Consider the following 24,118-nt stretch of genomic DNA (forward strand, 5'->3'; position numbering starts at 1 on the left):
TCAAAAATAGAGAGGAAAGAAATTTAGTCCACAAATACAGCCTGAAGAGAACAATAATAGGAAGCTGGGAATAATGGACGTGCTGGCTGTGATTAGCAATGGTTCCTGGCACATATTTATCACTACTAAGGGATCTATGAAGTACCGTCAGGTGGCACATGCCCGTAATTCCTGTGCTGGAGGAGGATCAATTGTTCCATAGCTTACGCTGTGAGATACTGTCTCAAAAATAAATGGATGTGTGTGTGTGTGTGGGGGGGGCGTAGCTAGAAAGATGACTTAAGAGCATATGATGTTCTTGCAGAGGTTCTGAGCTTGGCTCCCAGAACCAACGTTGGGAGGCTCACTGGATTTGACATCCTTTTCGGATATCCAAGGGTGTCTGCATTCACATACCCACACACATAATTAAAAATAAGATAAAACAGGGTGGGGGGAGGGGGAAGAAAAATCCAGGCTCTAAGAATCACTGAACTATCCAACAATTAGGTAGAAGGTCTGACCAGCTTAGAAAAGTAGTACTGCCTGACAGGACGTGGAAACTTCAGAGACCTCTAGGCCGAGGAACTGGGTGTGGTGCACACAGCAGCACCCTGCAACCTTCCTTTCCCTCCACACAGTCTAGGGTCCTTGAATTAAGGATGGGCATAGCTCAGGGCACAGGATGGCGGCCACAGCAGCACGCGTCAGGGAAGGGCCCCTGGGGAGGTCAGGTGAAGGGACACAAAACTCAAGAGACAGTTACCTTCTGACTGGACAGGTCCTTCTTGAGCTGCTCCAGCTCCTCCTGCTGGCTTTGAATCTGCAGCTGCATCTCAGAGACGGGCTTAGCGAGGCTTCCACCACCGGGTGACGTTCCCTCGATCAGAGGATCACCGCTGCTGTGGCGATTTTTGTATGACCCAATTATGTCTCTCAAGGGGCGCTTTCCTTTGTAAGGATGCCGCCCCAACTCGAAGGGGAATCCCGAACTAGTGACTCCTATGTTAAAAAAAAAAAAGTTTTTGAGCAAGTCAAATCTTCTTCTGGTATCCATACAGACTACCCTCTGAGGGGCTGTGGACTCATCAACCTAAGAAGAAAGCAGAGCAGCGGATGTCACTTTGTCCCACCTCATTATAGAGAATACTCAATAGGTGTAAAGCCAGCGGAGTTTCAGAGTACTCTTTACACAAGACTACAACATGGACACTTTACAGAAAGATGAGTTACACTAGTAAATTCTTGGCTTCTTACTTTTACTCATTTGTTTTTGGCTAAAACCAAAAACAAAAGGAATGTTTCTTAAAAAGTATAGACACATTTTTAAAGTGTGATTTTATATATTAAATGATCCAAATAAATGTTTTTATGAGTGGCTTCAAATGCATCCTGAGGAATGCAAACAGGAGACATAAAAGCACCACGGAGTTTTGATTATTTGAAGCTATGAGAGACAAAGGCATCTGCGCTGTTAGAAGCACACAGTGGCTCTGCAGTAGGTCAGGCAGAGACTGCAACAGCATCAGGCACCTCGGTAGCACTGGATACCTGCTGTGCCTGGTTTCATGACAAACAGAGGCACATGCTTCTGACTTGGGGACTGTTCAGACTAGCATGTCTTCCCAAGCCTTCTTAGTGATGAAAACTGGGGTTTACCGGGAAGTCTTCCAGATAGTGGTACTCCAGCCCTTCAAGCTTTTCTGTTTCTTGACCACATGTCCCTATGATGAGCACCTCCGTAGGCCCGAAATGATGGGTTCAATTGGTCACAGACTAAAATCTCTACAACTGTGAGCCCAAATAAACCTTTTCTCTACATACTTTACTTCAGGCATTTGTTACAGTAGTGGGACTAAGACTATTAACCAGTTCTTCAGAGTCTATGATACTATGTTTTGTTCCTTTTGAGTACATCTCAAATGTCTGTAAATAAAGGTGGTGTGTGTATGTGTGTTTCTGAGACAGAGTCTTGCTACATGGCCCAGGCTGCCCTCAAATGTGCAATCCTCCTGCATCAGTCTCCCAGGTCTTAGAACTACAGGTATATGACATAATGCCTGGCTTAATAAATACAAAGTTTCTTCAGTCAGCATTTCTGTGATGCACAGAAACATAACAGGTATTCTATCTCCTGGAAAAGGTTTGCAGCCACTGGGCTGGATGGACATTTATTCCTTGTAGCACTTTACAAACCTTTAGGAATTACTGCCTCCACCCCTGGCCATAACACACGGCTCTACTGCACACCGTGCTTCCAGGAACTCTGGCAGCCAAGTGTCTATTATGTCCCCAGAGGTGACAAATGGCAGCACAGAGAGCAACAGAGCACAGGAGCATTCTCTACCTTTGCTCCCCTCAGGCATTTGCTTCTTCCTCTCCTCCTGTATCAGGGACTCCTCTAGGTCCTTAGGAGGTGGATCTAAAAGTTCCCACTCTTCATTGGTGTAAAACACGGTTCTGCGACTCTCACTATGTCCTCTCCCAGGACGGAAAGATGACATTGAATTTCTATTTAAAAACAAGAAAAGACAAAACAAATACAATTGTATATAAGATTTTTAAAAACGAAGATTCGATAATACCGAATGTTTTTGAGAGTATAGAAGACAAGAAAATACACATTGCTAGGAAGTACCCACTGATCTAGTGTCATGGAAAGCAAGACGGACTGGAGAAGAGCCTTTCTTTTTCCCTTTTCTTTCTTTCTTTCTTTCTTTCTTTCTTTCTTTCTTTCTTTCTTTCTTTCTTTCTTTCTTTCTTTCTTTCTCAAAACAACAATAACAACAACAAAACCCCTTTATTTAAAAGTCACACATCAAAATTAATCAGATCAAAGTCTATCCATCTCATTGAATTTCTGTACAATTAGATTAACTATTCTCAAGTCGTGGAGCTTCACACTGGATTTTATACTTTCACCAACAAATATACTTTTATGAGAACTGCCTTTCTAAAGATGGTAGCATTTCCTAAATGAAATTCCTGTGCACAAATACAGGGAGACACTAAAGTATACACGGCATTATTTATGTTAGCCACTCCTTACACTTATGGTGAGCTGACCTTCAACACGGATGTAAAATATTCAAGGAGGAAAATGTGGTTATAAAAAGTGGTTATATATAGGAAACTTGAATCTTACCTCATACCACACATACAAATTAATTCAAAATATATGATAGACAGGTTGTTGTGGCTCACTCTGGAGACTGAGGCAGCAGGATCCTAAGTTTCAGGTCAGTCGGGGCAATATAATGAGATTCTGTCTCAAAACAAAAACAAAACACCCCATCCCCCAAACCCAAACCATAATAAAACCAAAAAAGTCCCCTAAAGGATCTAAATATAAAAAAACTAAACACAAAACTTCTAGAAGAAAAGGAGAAAGTACTTTTCACACATATAAACATGTTTTTTTCTTTTCTGTATGGATGTGCACATATATCTTTGTATGTATGCAAGCGTGCATGTGTAGGCCAAAGGTCAACTCCAGTTGTCTTTCTCAATCACTTTCTAGTTCATTTTTTGAGACAGAGTTTCTCTCTGAACCTGAGGCTCACCCGTTTGGCTAGGCTAGCCAACAAACTCCAGAGATCTGCCCATCTCCAGCTCCCCAGTGCTGGGATTACAGGTAACATCTGGTTTTTACACGGGACTGGGGGGGTCCAAACTCAGGTCAAGTTTATTTCCTGACTAAGCCATCTCTGTAATCCCAAGTGGGACAGATTCTAAAGAGCACTCAGAAAGCACAATCTAAAAGATAAAAGGAGAAAAATCAAGTTTATTAAAACTTTTCCCCTTTGAAAAGTATTTGTCAATATATACCTGACAAAAGGCTCATATCCAGAATACTTAAGAACTCTTAAAGCTCAATAAGATGGATAAACAATTCAATTTAAAAATGATCAAGAGTTGAGAAAAGCAAATTGAAAAAGAAAAAAGAAAAATACAGGCAGTTTCCTAACTTGTAAAGTTAAACTTAAGATTTTCTTTAAAACTTAATGATGGTTCCAAAGCAAAACACATTCGAACCACACTTTGCAGACGGATTTTGCTGGGCTAGTGATTATGCAGTAAGACACCCTCGAGCCGTGAGTGGCTTCCAGTGAGCCGCACGAGTTCAAGGGTGCACAACAGGTACTCTACAGAATACATGCAGCTACACCACAGTGTTTGCTGGGCTAGGTGTATAAAATGCATGCTTGCCTTTTGGCATTTTCAACTGTTAGGCTTACTAGGACATAACCCTACCATGTAACCCATCTTTAGCCAAGGAGCCTCTGCCTAAGAATGGCTAGTAAGTGCTGAAAAAGAAAACCCTGGGCTTGGAAAACACCAGTGGTTAAGGGCACTTGTTGCTCCTGTAGATGACCCTGGTTTGGTTCCCAACACACACAGGGCAGCTCAACTCTTAGTTCCAGGACATACAACCACTTTTGGCCTCCACAGGCACTAGGCATGCATACGGCACACAAACATACGTGTAGGAAAAACACACACACATAAAATAATCTAAAAAATATTTTTAAAAAAGCATTGTTAGTTATCATATACTAGTTTAAAAAAGGGTCACACCCACAACAGCTAAAGTTAAGAGCAACAGTAATTCCCAGTGTTCAGGAGGATGTGTGGCAACCAGGACTGGACTTGTAGTGTTGGTGGGAATGTGAACCACAGTCACCTTGAAGGGCAATGTCAAGTAAACGAATGTAACAGGCTATAATGGCCCAAAAGAGTTCACTTATTTTAAACTCTTAAGAAGGACAGCTACAGTGAAAGAAAGCAGCTTGGAGGTTGCTCAAGGCCATGGTTGGGGAGGGCTCATGAGGAAACTGAGACAGGGTCTCACTGTATAGCCCCACCTGGCACAGAACTGGATAGATAGACCACGCTGACTTCAAACTTACTGAGGTTTGCTTGCCTCTGCCCCCAACATGCTAGGATTGCGGGCATGTGCCCGGACACGCAGCTATAAATTTTGAGGTGTGATTTTTAACATTCGCCAGCCCATACTCTTAAAATAAGTGAGACTGCAGGTAAACCACACCGCAATGCGGCTGCTCAACCAGGACAACCCGAGGCGGACTACAGGCGGGAAGCGAAAGCTGATTCCATCTCCAGTTTGAGCTACACGGATAACACTCTTGCACAAAGCAGCTATGTCTCAATATTCTAGCTTTGGTGTGCGTTGCACAGTTGTGTTTTCCTGTGCACGCATGTGGAGGCCAAAAGTCAGTATCAAGTATCTCTCCCTATTGCTTTCTACTTCTTTATTTAATTTTGCTTTAGTTTTGGGCTAGAGAGATAGCACAGTAGATAAGAACACTGGCTGTTTTTCCAGAGGACCTGCGTTCAATTCCCAGCAAGCACTCACATGATACCTCACAACTGCCCATAACTGCAGTCCCAGGAGATATAAATCCCTCTTCTGGTCTCCATGGGCACTGGGCATGCATGTGGCACACAGGCATACATGTACAGAAAATATTCATCCTCATAAAATAAGCTATTTATTTCCAGGGGAAGGCATGTGCACCACAGTGTGTGTGCAGAGGAGCACAGTTTTCCAGACCTCAGGTAAGCAGGCTTGGTGGTGAACACTTTCCCCGGCTTGGCCCTCTCACCAGCCTTCCCACTTTATTTCTGATACAAGTCTTCTGGGCTGGAACTCACTGTTTCACCTAGACTGGCTGGAACCAAGCTTTCAGGAGCTCCTCCCCAGTACTGGGCTTAGAGATGTGGACCCAATGCTTGGCTTTTACACGAGGACCGGGGATCCCAAATCAGGTCCTCATGCGTGAGCTGCAAGCATTTTCTCATTGAGCCACCCGAGTCCCTTAATATTTGTGTTTTTAAAAGCATGATTTAACCCTTTTATTTGAACTTCACTAAAGTAATTTGAAAGTTTAGAAGAATACAAAGAAATTATAAAGCACGCGTTGGTTATCATACTCTGGGAAAAGATGTGAAGGTATCACTTTATATACACACACAGACACACACACAGCTTTACCCTAAAACCTGGTGACTACACCTGTCTAACACCTGGCAGCTGTTTTCTCACTTAAGGACTGAGACCAGAGGGAAGTACACAGGGTAAGCATGTTGCACGTTACTCAAGCTTAATCTCTCCTGGTGCCTGGCGCTGGACATGCTGGAGCTCTGCCAACCCCAGGGGAACCTAACGATCACGCTGCTGTCATGGTCAACTCTGGCTTCATCACCCCAGAACCGTACAGAAAATGATTTCAAAATAGTTGCTCTGGAAGAAAAGGAAGTCTCACAAATGCTTTCCCTACCCCTGCACAGTCCCTGCACCTGTGATCCTGCCCCAACATTCTGGTGACATTTTCCAGGCCAGAACTCCTTGTTCCTACTCTCCTACAACATGTTTCAGGAGGTAAAAATCTCCTTGCCATTTGCCACAGCTTCAAAATGTGCTCTTGTTCTTTCCTTGAAGAATGGCGTGCGCAGCAGTGAGCTGAGGCACAACTGGAGCCCTGTCTGCCGCTCTCGTTCTTCAAGCCAACCCCAAAAGAAGAAATGAGAGCAGAGAAGACCCAAACTCAGCCTGCGTAGGAAGAAAGGCAGCTGCAATAACTAACTTCATGTCCTCTGCTTCCCCCACCGAGGGACAGCTCTGGAGTGCTGCGACAACTGCCAAGGCTTGGGTAAAGGGGAAATGAGACTGGCTTCAAAGTGAAGTCTCTTTCAGCTCAAGTAGTTTTAGCCACACTCTGGGTGAGTGCGTTCTTGGCAGAATCCAATTCTTTATTGTGCAACACACTGTGCCACACTTTCCCAAACAAATAAATATAACTTAAAGTTATTCAAATAACACAGTAACTATATACTCAATACTCACTGTAATCTCACCGAGCAAGTGGATTTAGAAGTTGAGAGAAGGGTTTGGAAATGGCCCATCAACTCTCTCCTGAGCATACAGTTCACATGCTGCCTGCACAGCACCCCAGCCTTTTTCAGTGGTGAAAGGTGGGCTAAGGTGGGGGGTCTGGGTACTTAAAGAAGGCTGGGGTAGCAAGGAAGCAGGCTACCCCAAGGGGCAGTACTCAGCTCTCTTCCCTCAGACCGTTTTCAGAAAACAAAACAGGGGGTACCCTCTCATTGGAGGTGACTCAGCTTTTTTTCCTCTGAACTGATGAGCAGATACCCACAATTAGGAAACAGGTTAAACAAAGGGCACACCCACACTCCTGAATCTGTCTGTAGCCCCAGAAGAGCTACTGAGTGAGGCCACCCAGACCATACAGTGCTCAACCCCGGAACCCTGGAGCTGTCACCCACGCTCCATCACTGCCAAGCCTCTCACTCTGCAGGGAAGAGCACTGGACCAGTGCACCTCGTGACCTGGATGTCACAGAGAAAGCACGTCGAGGGGAAACGTCAGAACATTAAGGCACTGAGAGAGTGTGTACTGCAAGGTCTCTTTCAACAGGCAGAGAGAATTCCAGAGCGCTTACGTCTATGATTCTATTTCTAGTAGCTACTTCTAGAATGTGGATTGAGAAAGGCCTCTGTTTTAGCTCCAAGCCCCTCAGCAGGAACAGGCCTCTTTCTTTATAAGCATGTGCGCCTTTCACTGTCAAGTAGAAATGGAGGACTAAGAAAGGACAGGTTGAATGAAGCTGGTGGGTGGCAACATGCAAGCCAGGAGGCTCTGGGCTCATCTAGGCCAGAGCTTGGGGTCCAAAGTCTGAGTATTTCAGAGAAGACTGAGGGCCCAGGCTGTGCTTCCTACCACTTGTCCCACTGAACCCTATCACAATACCCGTATTCCAATGGGAGATGGAGACGTGCTGGGGAGGCGAGAGAGAGAAAGCAGGAAACAGTGGAAAACGCCAACGTGATGGGATAAATAATGCCCACTGCCCACAAGGGCCACATCTGAATCTCAGGAAAGGAACTCTGTTGTTGTGATTACAGGAAGGCTCTTGAGTTGGGGAGGTCACGCTGGGTAATCTGAGGCACCGAGAGAGCAGAATGAGTTGACTCAGGCTACTGAGAACTTGGCTCTTGCAACAAGTGGGTCCATCAGGCCCAGCAGAAGATACCAACTATTCCTTCTTATATAGCTCTCAGCTCTAATTAAAATTAGGACATTTGGGCTAACTGCATGATGGCCTTGGATAAGGCAGAGACTGACATTCTCTGGGGTCTGGTTTCCTATACTGCGTCAGATACCATTCCAGCCATGGCTAAGGTCATCCTGTCTGCAAGGCACAACCATGACTTCTCTAAAGCTGTAGCAGTTCTGCTAATGAACGGGCCTCTGGAAGTGCATGGTTCCAATCAAGAGGGGAAGGGCTGCTGGCGAGGAGGGCTAGCTAGGTGCAAACAATGCTACTGTGTCCTAGGAAGCTTGTAGGAAAGACTGGGCATCGACACGGCAGCACACACAGCCCGCCCTTCTTCAGCTCCCATCCCCGTGCTTCCCCTCCAGAAGGCCTGGTTCTGCAAACACCCGTGGGGCAGCAACATGACTACAATCCTCACTTTCTTGGCAAAGACCAAGCTACGCCTTAAAACAAGGAAAACATAAGCAAGTACCACATAGTCACAGACATAAATGACTTCCCCAAATGCACCAGATATCTGGGCACTGGTTTGGGCTGGGGTGACCTTCTCTTTGAAATGGGGCTCTGAAAGAGATGAATCACCAGGCAAAGCCCTAAATGGCAAAACCAGTGGATTCCTAGGAATCTGAGTCACATAGACAAGTGACATTGCCACTAGACTTGAAGGGTCATGGAGGAAAACAGAAACAAAGGGCCCAGGACACAGCCAGCAGCAGAATCAGAAGACTCAGCAGAGACAACCCTGAAAGGTAAGCACACCTTCCCAGCAGGCTCCGACTTCCCATGCATGGCGTGGGGGGTGGGGAGTGTTCTCCATCTGACATGAAGGGAAGGCCCACACTGTTTATGGCCTCAAAGACTGAGAGCAGTACCTGTAGTAGCACAGGTCCTCTAGCCACACCTGGCTGAGCACCACCAACCAGCCAGACTCTACGAGGCCGTGATTATTCATACAGACCACCTGGAATTTCACACGGGGTCAAGCTCCGTTACCTGATGGATGGGGTAGGTTAAATGAGAAAGCCATTAAAGCAGGGAACTAAACTAAGTCACTACACCCACAACAGAGGTGCCTATGCAGGAGTGAGTAAGAGGATCCGCCTGCCAGGGCTACTGGCTGCAGTCTGCCCTGCCTGGATAAACCACACTTGTAAGATGTCACCCGACTTTTCCAATCCTGTTTCTCTGCTGCTGCTGCTCTTAATGGAATAAAGAATACACTTACAATGTAGGCCTAGATTACAGGCTTTTACAAGTTTTTCATTTTCTTGATTCCTCACAACCATGCCATCCACATTGTCTCAACAATATTTTAGTGGCATAATAACCTTTATCAATTTTCTTCCCAAGCATCTAACTTACTTTCAATAGAAAAAAAATATATTTTAAGGGATTACTAAGTGATTCAATCACATGATACAAGAATAGGTACAATTGCCGGGCGGTGGTGGCGCACGCCTTTAATCCCAGCACTTGGGAGGCAGAGGCAGGTGGATCTCTGTGAGTTCGAGACCAGCCTGGTCTACAAGAGCTAGTTCCAGGACAGGCTCCAAAACCACAGAGAAACCCTGTCTCGAAAAACCAAAAAAAAAAAAAAAAAAAAAAAAAAGAGAGAATAGGTACAATGAACATCAGGGTGGTTTGAAGAAGAATGTTCCTCAGATATTTATATACTTGGTCCCTAGCTAGTTGAACTCTTTGGGAAGGATTAGGAGGTATGGTCTTGTTGGAAGAGGTGTGTCACTAGGGGGTCGGCTTTGAAGTTTCAAAAACCCAGGTCATTCCCACTTAGTACCCCTGCTTCCTACTTGGAGATAGGGGTGCAAGCTCCTAGCTACTGCTTAGTGCCATGCCTGCCTGCCGACCTGCTTCTACTATGTTGGGGACTCTGCAACTATGAGCCCCAAACCAAGCATTTATAAGCTGCCTTGGCCATGATACTCTGTCACGACAACTGAACAGTAACTAAAACAGCATCAGCTATTAGACTCCGGCAAATCCGAACCTCAGCTGTGGGAGCAGAGCATGGGCCCTCAGGTATTGTAGAAGAGTGTGGAATTTAAACTCTCAGTTCACCAGGTGATTCCAATGGAGGGCCCCAGCTGAACTAATGAACACAATGAAGCTACACACAAGTCATCTTCAAACCCTGACCACAATCAACCTTAATACGAGTTTGAATCCATTACAAAAATAGAACCTTTGAGCCATTCATTTTGGGGAAATATAGCTTTACTAATTTACCTTCTTCTTAAGGCCAATAAGTTTTCTCCAGGTTGGGGTTGTAGCTGAGAGGGCATTAGCTTGCTTACCATGTCCCAATCCCTGAAACTATAAAGGTTCTCCATTCACCCAGCTCATTTTGTTTTAACCTCCTACAGCATGCCCACAAGCCAAAAGAAAAGAAAAACCATAAGCACTTGAGATCTGTCTGAGCACCCCTCTTCTGTAGAGAGCAGTCATCACAAGACCCAACATGACGACATTCACCACCTTCAAACTGAGTCCCAGGCTCTGTTCCATGTTGCTTGTTTGTATCATCATCCAGTTCATCCCATGAGGTATGCAAGTTTACTTACAAATGAGAAACGCAGGCACAGAATGGTAAGGAACTTGCTTGAGACAGTCGATTATGAAGCGGCACAGCTGAGAATTCTCTCAAGGAGTCTGCCTCTTACAGCATGCAACACTACAACAGCATAGCTGGCATTGCTCCTGTTGACATTAACTCCAAACTTGCTTTAAGAGTTGTCATGTACAAAAGTGACATATATTCTCTTTTCTGGGCTCATGCACAGAACACAAACCTTCCTACTAACTCTGATTTCTAACTTAAGCCAAGTCTCCTAAGAATCTGTGTCCACCAAACGTATTGCTGCCAATATAGATGAATTGTCTCCATACAATACATAGAACTCAGTAATTAAAAAGTCAATAGTATTTTAAACAGGCAAAGGATCTGTTATGTTGAACAGATCCAACACAAAAGGATGCACAAATGGCCACGTGGGAAAAGATGCTGTTAGTCATCATTGAAATGCAAACCAATTCCACAGTAAGACACCAGTCGATTCTCACTAGTAGGACAGCTAGGGTCACATAGATGCTACTGGGGCTGTGGAGGTGACTCCGTAGGTAAGAGTGCCTGCAGGCCTGCGGGGACTGTCTTGATTACGTTAATCAACGTGGAAAGAGCCCTTTGGGTCCTGGACTATGTATGAGGAGAAAGGGAGTTGAGCATGACATGCATTCCTTCCTCCTTGCTCTTGCCTGGCTTTGCCAAGCTGTTCCAGGTCCTTGACACCTTAACTTTCGCAAAATTATAGAGCACACCTGGAACTGTAAGCCAGATAAATAAAGTCACTTTTGTCAGAGTGCTTTATCACAGTAACAGGAAACAAAACTAGGATAGTATACATGGACAGTATTTAGCCAGAAAAGAAAATGAGCTATTTAAACACTACTACCTTGATAAATCTTGACAACATTATGCTAAGTGCAGAAAGCCACATAAAGGGCTCGTATCGTGCAATCCCACTTACATGAAAGGTTCAGAGCAAACAAATCCACAGTCAGAAGCAGATTAGTGGTTGCCTGCGACTGAAGGTGGAGAGGGGGAAAGGAGGCAAGAGAGGCAGGAAAGGATTGCACAACTTCTGAGGGTGATGAAAACATTCTAAAACTGAGTCCGGCTTACCTACGCCTATAATCCCTGACCTGAGAAACTGAGACAGCAGGGCAGCTGCAAGTTCAAGACTAGCCCTGCCTAAACAAACAAACAAACAAACCAAACAGTAACAACAACAAAATGTTCTATAATTGATTATATAACTCTGGATGTATGAAAAACCACAAAATACTATATTGTAAATGGATAAATTATATATAATTTCAACAAGGCCTTCCTTTAATTGTTTTTATTGGGCTATATATTTTTCTCCACTCCTCCCTGCACCTTCTACTATGATTCCCATACTCCCAATTTACTCAGGAGATCTCAACAAAGCCTTTTTTAAAAACAAATAAAACAAAAACACACGTCCATTCTTACTGGCCCATGCATCGACAGAGCACAGAACTCTGGGCCAGTCCTGAGATTTGGGAACAGGGTGAAGTGGGAGGGCCCTGCATCTAGAAGCCTTGTCAGCTCAGACCACCTCACCCCCCTTCAGCTAGTTTCAGTCTCTGTAAAATGTCAGCCATGTGATCTACCAGACATAGTCAAGCAATCAGATGAAACCACGTGATGACTCTTGGCATGGTACCAGAAACACAGCAGGCACACTGTTTAAGAAACTGACCTATGTGTGAAAGTGCTGCAGAGCACAAAAACCCTTCATACATGTAAAGTGGCTTTATGATGTCACATATAAACATATAACCCACATTATAACTCATTATCAAAGAAAACCCATCTTCAATAGCATATGCTACTTCCTAAAGACTCACTTGAGCTCATTACCCCACTGCTTCAGAGAGTAAAAGTTAATGGAATTCGGATGCCCTGGGGCTGGCTGGCGAGCAGCTCGGTCTCCCACCAGCTCTCCAGGGGCAGCTTCCACCGCGAGCACAGTTCTGGCTTTTTCTGCAGAAGGATTTGGGTGCTGGGAAATTATATCTGAAAGAAAGGTAAACAATTGTCAGTCACCCCAAACTTTCCCAGGAAACCTGTCATCCCAGATAAAACACTGATTTGCCACACTATATAAGAATATCAGCCATATGTTAACAGCACATTTTACATGCTATATAAAATCATGGTCTGTGGGTGGCTTTTGTGCTCGTGTGCTATCTTCTAAAGTAGAGCCATGCTTCTCATAGTAAGGCGATCATGTGTTTCAAGGCTACCAAAATTAACTGTTGGTTCAGGGAGAGAGAAAAGGCACAATACCCCTCTAGTCTTATAGATCAGTAACGGCATGACAGGATCCACTCACCTGTATTGATAAGGAACAATTTCCAGGATTAAACTGCTATTTGAAAATAGGAAAGCAAGGATCGGCTTTGTACACTCTGTTTACTCAGTTTCTCCCAGGGAAACGGAGAGATTACAGATATGAGCGCGTTTTCCAGACTGTAACAGTGACAGTGAAAAGGGAGTTTTATCACAGAACAGGAGCTCGGCAAACTCACAGGCAAAAGTGACGACACCCAAACATGGTTCAAGTTCAAAACTTTTCTTTAAAATGTAAGCTTTGAGAATGGGAGAGTTGGCTCAGGGATAAAGAACACTGACTGCTCTTGTAGAGGGGTCTAAGTTCAGTTTCCTTGTACCTACGTGGCAGCTCACTAGTCTGTAATTCCAGTTTCAGGAGATGTGATGCCCTCTTCTGGCCTCTACAGGTACTGTGGTCATGTGGAATACTTATAAACATGCCACACACACATTACACACACACACAGAGCCAAACACTCATACATACAAATAAAATAATTTAAAAAATGTAACTTCTAGAGATGTTGCAGCTTGAAATAATATGATGCTCAAGATTTATTTGGAAATAACAATATTTATAGCTTAAATAATATCTGCTTCAAGCAACATGTTAATTGTTTCAAAATTAGAAAAAACAGGTAAGGGTAGGAAATAAAAATGTCATAAAGTAATAAAAATAGTAACTCAAGTCATCTAATAAACATGAAGGTAACACTGTTACTTGTTTTACACCCTGATTAAAGAAATAATCCTAACAAGCCAAACATCTTGTATTCTTCCCAATGGCAACGTCTGAGAATAATGAATGTTTGTGAACAGAACTTTATGCTATCTCATTATAACCAACCCGGTCTACATGTCTTTTTAACGGTGTTCACTATATTACTATGAAAACACAGGTTGACTAGAACTGATAACTACTGACAGCCAAGAAGAAAATTAGTTTCTAATAGGACCAGCACTGCCCAGGGCTGCTTAGGACTGGTCTCCACAAAAAGCTGGCCAAGACAACAGGAACCAAGAATCGTGGGCAGCGACTGCCCTTGGAGACGGATGTCCTGGTTGGGAATGTCTTCTCAGAGGCGCTCACTTTGTAGGCAGCTCACTGACTTGACTGCTGCCAGTGTCAGTGGGAAAGGCTCCAAGAATGCCCTGTAAAAGAGCCTCGAGGGTGACAGGAATAGGGGCTGCTGTCGGGAGAACAACACACAGCTTATGTCTACGCCGTATGTCTTAAGCACCAAGTGCTGAGGGAATAGCACCCACGACACAGAGCTGCTACTCTAAAGGAAAACTCTTTAAGGAAGGTCAACATAGCCAGCTCCCAGTCACCAGAGGATACATGGAGTTCTGGTGGCCAGACCCTTGCTCTGGGTCTTAGGGTTCCAGGAGATGCCTGGGGACTGCTGGACGGGGAGGAGGAAAAGCACAGTGGCTGCTCTCTACACTTAGATGTTGGGGTTCCCCTTAAGATTTCATTTAGAAAGGGGATCTAATAAGCAAAAGGAAAAAAGTTCAGACACCACTAATTCAGGTCACTCTCTAGCTACTGTGTCACGGCACTAAATGCCTGAGCCAGGGATAAAAGAGTCACCTGTTTCGGCAGTAACACACATGGCTAGAAAGCAAAGACGACGTTGGTCAGCACCCGACAGTCAAAATGTAGTAGGCACTTACCACCTGTGAGTACTCGCGTTAGTCCACGGGTACACAGGGATGGAAGGTCTACTCTTTACTTCAGAAAAGTCAGAGCTGTTCTACAGACTTCCTGAAGGCAGGCCTCTCACAGACCCAACTTGAGTAAGAGCATGGTCGTTCTAAGCCTAACCAGGAAACAAGCAACCAGCTGTATCCACAGCTACGCTCAGCAGGTGCAGTTCTTTTTCCTGTGTGGGCTGGCAGTGAGGTCGTTGAGGCCCCGTAGGAGCAAGCGCTATCACACTCTCAGATGTGGCAAGGTACCTATTACCATGAAAACCCAGGGCTTGCGGCAAACCCCTGCCTACTGAAGGACTTTAGAGGAGTTGAGGGTGCAGGGGCAGAAGAGGTCTACAGGGAGACCATGGAAGACCATGCTGCAGAATGATTTCTAGTGGGGTCTTGTGTAGAAATGATATTTAAAAGTCATCACTGTCTGGAAAAAGAGGTGGCTTCCTGGCTGGCTATGCTTGCTTATTTATTTATTTGCTTATTAAACTTTACATGTTTGAGCAATTTGCCTACATAAAAATGTTTACCATGTACAGGCCTGATACCCATGGAGGTCAGAAAAGGGTGCCAGAACCCTTGGAACTGGAGTTATGAATGGTTGTGGACTGCCATGTGGGTGTTGAGAAAATAACTCAGCAAGTGATCTTAACTGTTGAGCCACCTCTCCAGCCCTGAGTATATTTTTACAGCGACTGCAGCTTCAATTTACTTTTGCCTGTTTTTTGTTTGGTTTGGTTTTTAAAAACACTTCACCCAAAGTATAGCTGCTGGATTCGCTTCAGTATGTGCCCTGACAGCTACATTCAGGAAGCCTCTAGAAGGAGAGCGGGGGACATGCCCTAACATTAGTATACAGGGAGCCTAGGGAGAAACAGGGGGCTGGGAGCTGCTCAGAGCATGGTGCATGTTCTTTGTCTGGCAACTGCAGTGGGAAGAGAAAGTCTGTGTGGAGGGTGTCTTCCATTCTTTGTAGGCACTTCGTGATAAGCCTTGGAGAGCTGGCCTACAGCACACTTCCTAGGCCTATTCTATGGCAGCCCTAGATTCCACTCCCTGCGATGTCCCAGTTTCCTGCCACAGCTCTCCCACACAAGTGCTGATGTTCACCTGACCAGCCTGTGAGTCTGTTCCCTCCCTTCCTGCTCTCACCTTGCGAGAAACTTCTGCAGACAGCAAAGTGCATGCATGTCCCAGGGAATCCTCACGGAGAAGATGGCCATTTTCCCCACACCAGTGTGGGGGTTGGAAAAGGAACTGGCAACTCCACAGTAGGTGGGGGAGGACAGGATGTGCTGAATGAGGACTATGCTCTCGGGCTTGTGAGGCTAGCACTCCACCACAGAGCTACAATCCCAGTCCAGATTGGGGAGGAGTACGCGGTCAGGAGCAGGGACACCTTCATGAAGCTGTAGTTCCCATAGAGACACAAAAAGTCAGGGTTCTGAGAGCCCCTGGGGAGGACCAGCCTATGTGCTGAAGTTAAAGCTGGTCCATCTGCTCGTAATTCCCACCAAGAACACAGCCTGAAGCCTGGGGCTCTGTCTGATTCACTAAAAGCAAATAACACTGAGCAGCAGAGGGGTGCAGGTGAAATGGGTAACATGACCGGCCGAATGGCTAATGACAGTAAGTTGCTGTGAGGCGAGAATGGCTTCCTGTGGGTTGAGGAAATGATGCAGGAGGTGACAGAGGTTTCCACAGTTCTCAATGGACTGACACTCATGCTTTCTCCTGACTTTCCTCTTCCTGCCATTTCCTGGTAAGTTCCCTATAGTGATATTTATGTTTTAATAAATAAAAGCTTGCCTGAATATCAGAAGGGCAAAGCTAAGTCACAAGAGGTTAGGCAATGTGCCACACATCTTTAATCCCAGGATTTGGGAGACAGAAGCAGTTCAAGGCCACACTGGGTTACACAAGAACAATGCAGAAAGAGATCCAGGTGGTGGTGGCTCACACATTGAATCCCAGTACTAGGGAGTCACGTGCCTTTAATCCCAGCACTAGAGGGGAATATATGATGGGAGGAGACAATGCTCAGGGCTTAGTCTGCAGTTGCCCAGCCTTGGTAGAGGTAAGACTTCTCTAGTGGCTTGGCTGTTTTGCTTCTCTGGTCTTCAGCTTGAACCCCAATATCTGTCTCTGGGTTTTTATTAATTGTGCTACAGTTCTCTGAATTAGTAGGGTGCACCAGACTCAGCTTTCCTCTCTCCTCCCCATCCATCCCTGATCTTCAGCAGTCTCAGGCCCAGCTGCCATTTATAGTACAGCACCCCTGTCTTCACTTGTACAGACTCAAACCCAGAGTTTGAGTTTGAGTTCAGGACGCCTCCATGGGCCCAGACCCTGGCCAGCTGTGCACAGCCCCCTTTCAGACCCCTCTCCTGGGTTTCCAGAGGCCCCTCCACACAGAGCTGAGTTTTCACTCCACATCTCCCCCACAGCCTGACTTCCAAAGAACCTGGCTCTGAGAACGTCTCATTTCCCAGAAGGGGTTGCTGAGATGTGCTGAATCACAGTGATACGTGTCTCTCAGAAACAGCGCTGCTATGACCATGGCTCATACGGGGAAACTGCAGGGTATTTTGTAGCATCTCACAAACAGGGTAATACAGACACACAACTGTGATCACTGCATGGGGCCGTGGCATTAGAAGACAACATGTGACTATTGCGTGCTCCACCCACAGGCGTCCTTGCAGCCTAAAGGCCTAGTGCAGAGGTTCTCAACCTGTGGGTCACGATCCTGCATTCAGATACTGACGTTACAGATCATAATAGAAGGAAACTAGTTATGAAGTACCAATGAACATGACTTTAGGGGGGCTGCCACAACACGCAGCATTAGGAAGGTCGAGAAGCACTGGTCTAGAGGAACCCGTGCCCACGCCCACACAGACCTGCAGAAGGCGTGACAGTCACAGGAGGTGATGTCTTCTGCAGAGGAGGAAATGTGGTCGCCTCAAGCTGTTTTCACAACACAATTTTCTTAAGAAATACCAACCATGTAGAGGCACTGAGCACTGAAACCGCGAGTCAGAGATAAGGGTCACCTGGCCCTGAAGTAAGACGTGGGGCTGGGAAGGAGAGAGGGCAGGGTGAGGAATACCTCCACATGCCTGACGCTCAGGAAGTCTCACCAAGAGCAGGGTCCTGATGCCTCTGCTCTTTCTCTTAAGGTCTTGTGGAGAATGCAGTAAACGAGTGGACTGGACATCTCCTTAAATCTGGATGCAGTACTGTGGATTCTCAAGCATTGTGGAAACCTGCAGGCAGACTCTTGGTTCCTAACGGCTATGAAGATCTCTACACGTAGACAGTTGATTTTATCTTTCCAAAGCAATAATTCGAAGCTAGGTCCTTATCCTACTGACTCTGGCAGACAATGGGTGGGGGTGGTGTCTAAGGCCCACCTCAGAAGCCAGGCTGTGAAGAGATGACAGAGAACACATAGAGGAAGAAGATCACCCCCCTTTCTAATACCTGACTGAAAAACTGAACAACCACACAAGAAACAAAAGTCTCTTTCTCCAAAGACAAGAAATACAGAAACAGAGGCAATTATGGGACAGAGCCAGTTCCCGACCAACTGTCCACCCTGTTTCCCGAGAGTCTGTGCTTAGGATACACTCAGCAGAACTACCTGGCTCTCCTTATTTCCTTCTGACCATCTGATGTAGCCATGAGGAATGGCCACGTGAGAGTCACTGCTAAAGTGAAGTGGAAGGTCTCTGTGAAAGCGTCCTCCTGTGATCTGAGTGCCACCCCAGAGACAGTGAGCCTGAGTCAGGAACGCAGTCCTACGCATGGGACAGTTAGACATGGCCCAGGAGTCAGCTCCAGCACCGAACTGCCCATAAGTGAGAAAAAGAAATAACGTTTCGTTAATCCAGTTTCCTGTTAAATGCAGTGAAACACAGTCCTCACCCATTCGAAGTCACATTACCAGGGTACATGTGTGAGCATGCCTGTGTGTGCAGGTACAGAATTATCTCTACCCTCAGCAATGTGTTTTCCCCTTCAATCCCTGTGATGTGGAGAGTGGACAAATTTCACTTCCATGGCACAGTGTACACTCTTGAAGTCATGGCTAAGTGACCTGTTCAGAGCCTGATGACCACAAAGCTTCCAGGCAGGACCGCCTTCCAAGATAAATACCAAGCTCTGCGCGCAAAGTGTCAATTCCGTCTATGTTTCTCCACAGTGGCTTTAGATGCCTGGAGAATCATGATGGATGACACTCAAGACCACAAGGTGTCCAGCTGGGGGAAGTGACTGGGTGACTAGACAGCAACAGGACAAGTTTTATGTTTCCTGGAAACCAGTGCTATGAAAAAGTCATCCCCTAGTCAAGCTAGAGTTAGCACAGTTAGCCACAGCTGATGACAGAAAATTAAAGGACATTGTCATATAACCACAAAATGTATCTTTTAACCAGTTTTTCCCTCTGATGATGAAACTAAAGGACCTGAAATGCAGTTCCCTTCAAAATTTATGTGTGTATGTCCATGTGTGTATAGGCCACGTATGTACAGGTGCTCACAGGGACCAGAAATGGGCACTGGACCCTCTGGAACTGCGGTTACAAGCAGTTGTGAGCTGACCAACGTGGGTGCTGTTGTGAAGTCATCTGAAAGAGCAACAAGCATTCTCACCACCAAGCCATCCCTCCAGTCCCTGGTCTTCTTGGCTTTCTACTTGAGAATGTTTCACTTTCTGGATAGCTACGATTCTGAAAATGGCTCAGTGGTTCAAGGTTTCAATATTTGTTCTTCCTTATATTTCCTACCTAGAATTTAGAAGACATTTAAGGTTACTTCTATACAGATAATTTTCAAAACTCCACTGTGCTTTAGATTAAAAAAAAAAAACCCTCAATTTTTAAGGCCAACTAGCAAGCTCTCCCAGTCTGTTCCAGGTCTGGGTGGCCTCTGGGCATGGCTTTGCTGGCTCCTGCAGCCCTACTGCCCTGTGACAATGCGGAAGGACCCTTCTCTCTGGCTCTTTCCTCTCCCTTTCTGTCTCTTTACTGACTGAGTCCCTGGCCATCTGTCCTTAGAGAGGCCCCAAAAAGCCCAATGCTGAGCTCAGCCCAGCAAGGGCCCAGGCTGCCCTGTACTTCCCCCATTTGCACTTCTCGCTTTTCTCTGCACAAACACTCTAGCTCACAGGAACACTTGAGGACGAGACTGGGGCCCACCTCAGGCACTTGCTGGATGAGCAAATAGCACAGCACAAACTCTAATTCCCATAGCTAGAGTACACAAACCAGAGGGGGAACCAAATGAGCCTGGAGATGACCACTCTGGCTCTCCAACCTCACCACTCTGGTTTGCAAGGAGCAGGACAGCCATGACAGGGGACTCAAGACTAGGTACGACCTCTTTGCCCTCCTTTAAGCTACACATCTAAGTCCTTGCTGGAGAGGAGTGATCTGTGTCCCCAGAGTGGAGGCAAGGGGTTTTCAGTGCTAAAGACATAAGCCACTAGCTGCCCATGCCCCTACAGTTTCTTCCCAGTGTCCCGAGAGACCTTGAATATGATATAGAGCTTCTGTCTTGGAAAAGACATTAACAGTGGCTTCCAAATACCTGTCTACAGGCTGGGAGCAGAGGCAGGAGGATTAGGAGTTCAAGGTCATTCTCAGCTACAGAGTGAGTTTGAAGCCAGCTTGGGCTACATGAGACCCTGTTTCAGAAAAACAATGAAACAAAACAAAAAGATAAAGATGCAGCTCAGTTGGCAGAGTGCTTGCCCACCACACCCCAGGTCCCCATAAACCAACACAGTGGTACAAGCACATAGCTGAGGCAGGAGGACAGGAGTTCAAGGCTAGCCTAGATTACAGAGCCTGCCTCAAAACAATGAAAATAAAAATTAACTTATTAATCAAATCAAACTAAGCCTCAGGCAAGAGGAAGTCCTTTCTAAACTAGAGAGGGGCATGCACTTGAACATAAAGGATTCCCTTCTCTCCCAGGAGAACCAGAGTTCTAAGTCTCCATGACAAAGACTCCCAGGAAATCATCCACAGATACAAACACAGGCAGTATCAGGTCCTGACTGACTCGTATGGACAGTTGTTGAAAAATGCCCAACCAGGAAAAGCATGGCAGGAAAATCCTAGTCTAACAGCTGCTAATTGCCCAGAACTCAGATGCCACTACCCTTGCTCTGCCGAGCAGAGGGTCCCACTTACTTTACAGAGTGCAGACCACAGCTTTTCACAGAAGTGCTAGAACAAACCCTGTACTGGTTTTAAATGTCATGTGCATTCTTTTGTAGTGTTAGTACAGGCCAGGCATGGTTTCATACACCTTTAACTCCAGAACCCCAGAGGCAGACGTAGGCCATCTCTTGATCTAAATAGTGAGTTCCAGGCTAACCAAGGCTACATTGTGAGACTTTATCTCAGTAAGAAAGCCTAACTAAGAATGCTACTACAGCGCTGGCAAGATAGCTCAGTGGGTCAACATGCTTGTTGCTGAGGTCTATGACCTGATTTGGATCCATCTCCAAGAACCACATGGTAGAAAGAGAGAAGTGACGCCTGAAAATTGTCCTCTGACCTCCACATGCTCACTGTAGTACATACAGGTGCACGCACACACGTATACATACATACACACACATGTAAATATAATTTTTAAATCGTTAGTACAGTGCCCTGGCCATTTTAGAGTTCATAGGCTTGTTCTAACAAGCTAATGGGGGAAGGGGAGCCACAAAAACAGCCTCACACTATAGCCTTCAAGGGGGGGGGGAGAGGTAGGTTTGTAAGATGATCTACAAATAATTATCCCGTTCTTTCTAGACGGCTCAAGACAATCAACAATTAAGAGAAGGCTTAATCATGGGGCTTAAGTTTTGCTTTTCAAGTACAAAAGAACACCCTCTCTAGGGTGCAAATGACCAAGACAAACTAGGACCTATGAAAATGCCATGAATCTGGAATAAAATGAAATCAGGGCTTGGCTTTTAAGGCCTTCCTAAGAAATACTAGAAAGCAACCAGTGGAATGCGGTTACTTTCTTGGCACATTCGAAATGCAATGTGTCAGAAAGTTGGCCCAAGCATGAATACTCGGGTGAGTAGACTTTTGTCTTTAGTTATGGTAGACGTTAGGCTAGCCTTGGAGCCAGATCAGAAGGTATATGCTGTGGGTCATGATTCCAGTTATACACAGGTGCTGCCCTCCACCATCTCGACAATATGCTTGGTATTAGCCCTGTCTGACACCCAGGCCAGCACTAGCTTGAAAATGGCTCTCTCACCTGGCATGGGAGACTGCAGTCCATTCATAAGGGATTATCATTATTTTCATTCTGAATTCACTTCCACTCACTGCTAATTTGAAATGCTGTGTCGAATGGCTACCCTGAAAGGGCAGACATGGTGCCTTCCACCTGTGTCTTACCTGTGTTATCTCTGGCTACCAGGCCCTTAGGAAAATCTCCAGGAGTTGGGGAAGTCCTGCTGTCCCATTTCACCATGTCGAGGCTGTTGCAATATTCCCATCTTTTCTGTTGAAGCTCCTGTAGCCAGTAAGTCATGAGCTCACGATTAGGAGCCTAGAATGAGGGAAGGGAAACCTTGTTACAGCCACGAGTAACATAAAGACCTAAAAAGCATCTGTGTACTAACAACTGTACATATGGAAGAGAACAGCATTAAGAAGAGAGCAACTTGGTTGTCCAGAACACGATGGTAAAGCCTTACTGTTGGAAAACTAACCACACACTTCAGATACAGAACACAGAGAAACAAAGCTGAACTGAGTGCAAGCATCCTTCCTGCTAATTAGCTTTCAGATTGCTAGGCTAGGCTGCTATGGGAGAAAAGCCAACTGCAGTATTACAGATGTGAACCCCGAGAGGTACAACACCAATCACAATATGCGAACTGCTGCAAGGTTGGCAAGGTTATGATGGAAGGAACTGTAGAGGTTTGAAAGAAAATGGTCCCCAAAGCAGTGGCACTATTAGGAGGTGTGGCTTTGTCAGAGTGGGTGTGGCCTTGTTGGAAGATGTAAGTAAGTCCCAGTGGAGGCAGGCTTTGGGATCTCGTATATGCTCAAGCAACACTCAGTGTCTCAGACCACTTCCTGTTGCCTGTATGTAATTCTACAGCATCATGTCTGCCTGCATGCCACCATACTCCCAGACACCATGTCCCACCATGATGATAATGGACTAAACCTCTGAAAAATATAAGCTGCTACCTCAATTAAATGCTTTCCTTTATAAGAGCTGCCATTGTCATGATGTCTCTTCACTGCAACGGAAACTCCATAAGAGGGAAGCCATGCCTAGTACTATAAACCTAGTCAAGAGCCTCTGGCAGAGGCAGGCACAGGCTCTAGAAAGCAATCTTCTACTATTGTTTTGCCTGGAGCCCTGAGTTTGAACCCACATAAAGTGGAGAGAAGCAATTCCCATAATTTGTTCTTTGACTTCCACATTGCACCACTGCACAGTGCGCTCTCACAAGCACCAAGAATTCACAGATGCACAACAGCACTTTAGATACACAGATACAGGCAGACAGACAGACAGACAGACAGACAGACAGACAGAGGAAGACTTCAGTCACAGACAAGCAGCTCTTGCTTCATGACTGATCTGAGCAAACAGCAATTCTAATGAAATATTTTAGCCTAATGGATAAGAAATCGTTTTTAAGTCTAAGATTAGAGAATGATGAGATATAACACTTTCCTCCAACATTTTTGGGAAGGACAAGCAAGCCCCTGCTCTTTTACTCTAAACCTATTTGATAAAAATTCACCTCAAGAAACCCAATTTAAGTATAAGTATGGATGGTATACTTATGGAGGGTGTGTTTGCCAAACAACAAGTCACATTAACTCTGCCACCAACTGGGAGTATAAAGAGAAAACTACACACTGTAAACCAGACGTTACACCCATTAAGATGGGTGTTGGTCACTTACTCAGTTTTTGAAACAGGGCTCTCTATGTGGCTCAGGTTGGTGTTGAACTTACTATGACCACAGTGCTTCAGTCTCCTAAATTCTGAAATTACAGGTATGCCCACTGTACTCAGTTTGGAATGTAATGTTTTATCTTGTAGTATGGTATACTGACAAAGGTATAATGCAACTATAACTTTCATAAACTGTGGTGGACACACACAGTTCCTTATGAAGTCACACGTACAGTCATTGGGTGACACTACCGCCTCACTTCTCATACATGCCCAGGAGGAGTAAGAACTATGGTCATACAAAAGCTTGTATGTAAACATTCATAGAGCTTTATTCACAGCTGCTAAAAACTGTCAGCAAGCCAAAATATACACCATCTGGTGGATGGACAAACAGACTATGGCATATCCACGCAACAAAAGGAACAAACTATGGACTCAGAAAACAT

General features: G+C 45.4%; 1 protein-coding gene across 2 annotated transcripts in view; it reads right to left on the reverse strand.

The window, feature by feature from the left end:
- Tbc1d2b (TBC1 domain family member 2B) overlaps positions 1-24,118 on the reverse strand; it is a 70,038-nt gene that overhangs the window by 24,156 nt on the left and 21,764 nt on the right. For both annotated transcript variants that reach the window (XM_057767538.1, XM_057767539.1), the window contains exons 2-5: positions 22,142-22,295; positions 12,528-12,696; positions 2,327-2,490; positions 746-981 (exon numbers count right to left, since the gene is read on the reverse strand). In XM_057767538.1, coding sequence (XP_057623521.1) covers positions 746-981; positions 2,327-2,490; positions 12,528-12,696; positions 22,142-22,295 — 723 coding nt within the window. The remainder of the gene's footprint in view (positions 1-745; positions 982-2,326; positions 2,491-12,527; positions 12,697-22,141; positions 22,296-24,118) is intronic.

This window comes from Chionomys nivalis, chromosome 4 (assembly GCF_950005125.1).
Source record: "Chionomys nivalis chromosome 4, mChiNiv1.1, whole genome shotgun sequence".
Lineage (NCBI taxonomy): Eukaryota > Metazoa > Chordata > Mammalia > Rodentia > Cricetidae > Chionomys > Chionomys nivalis.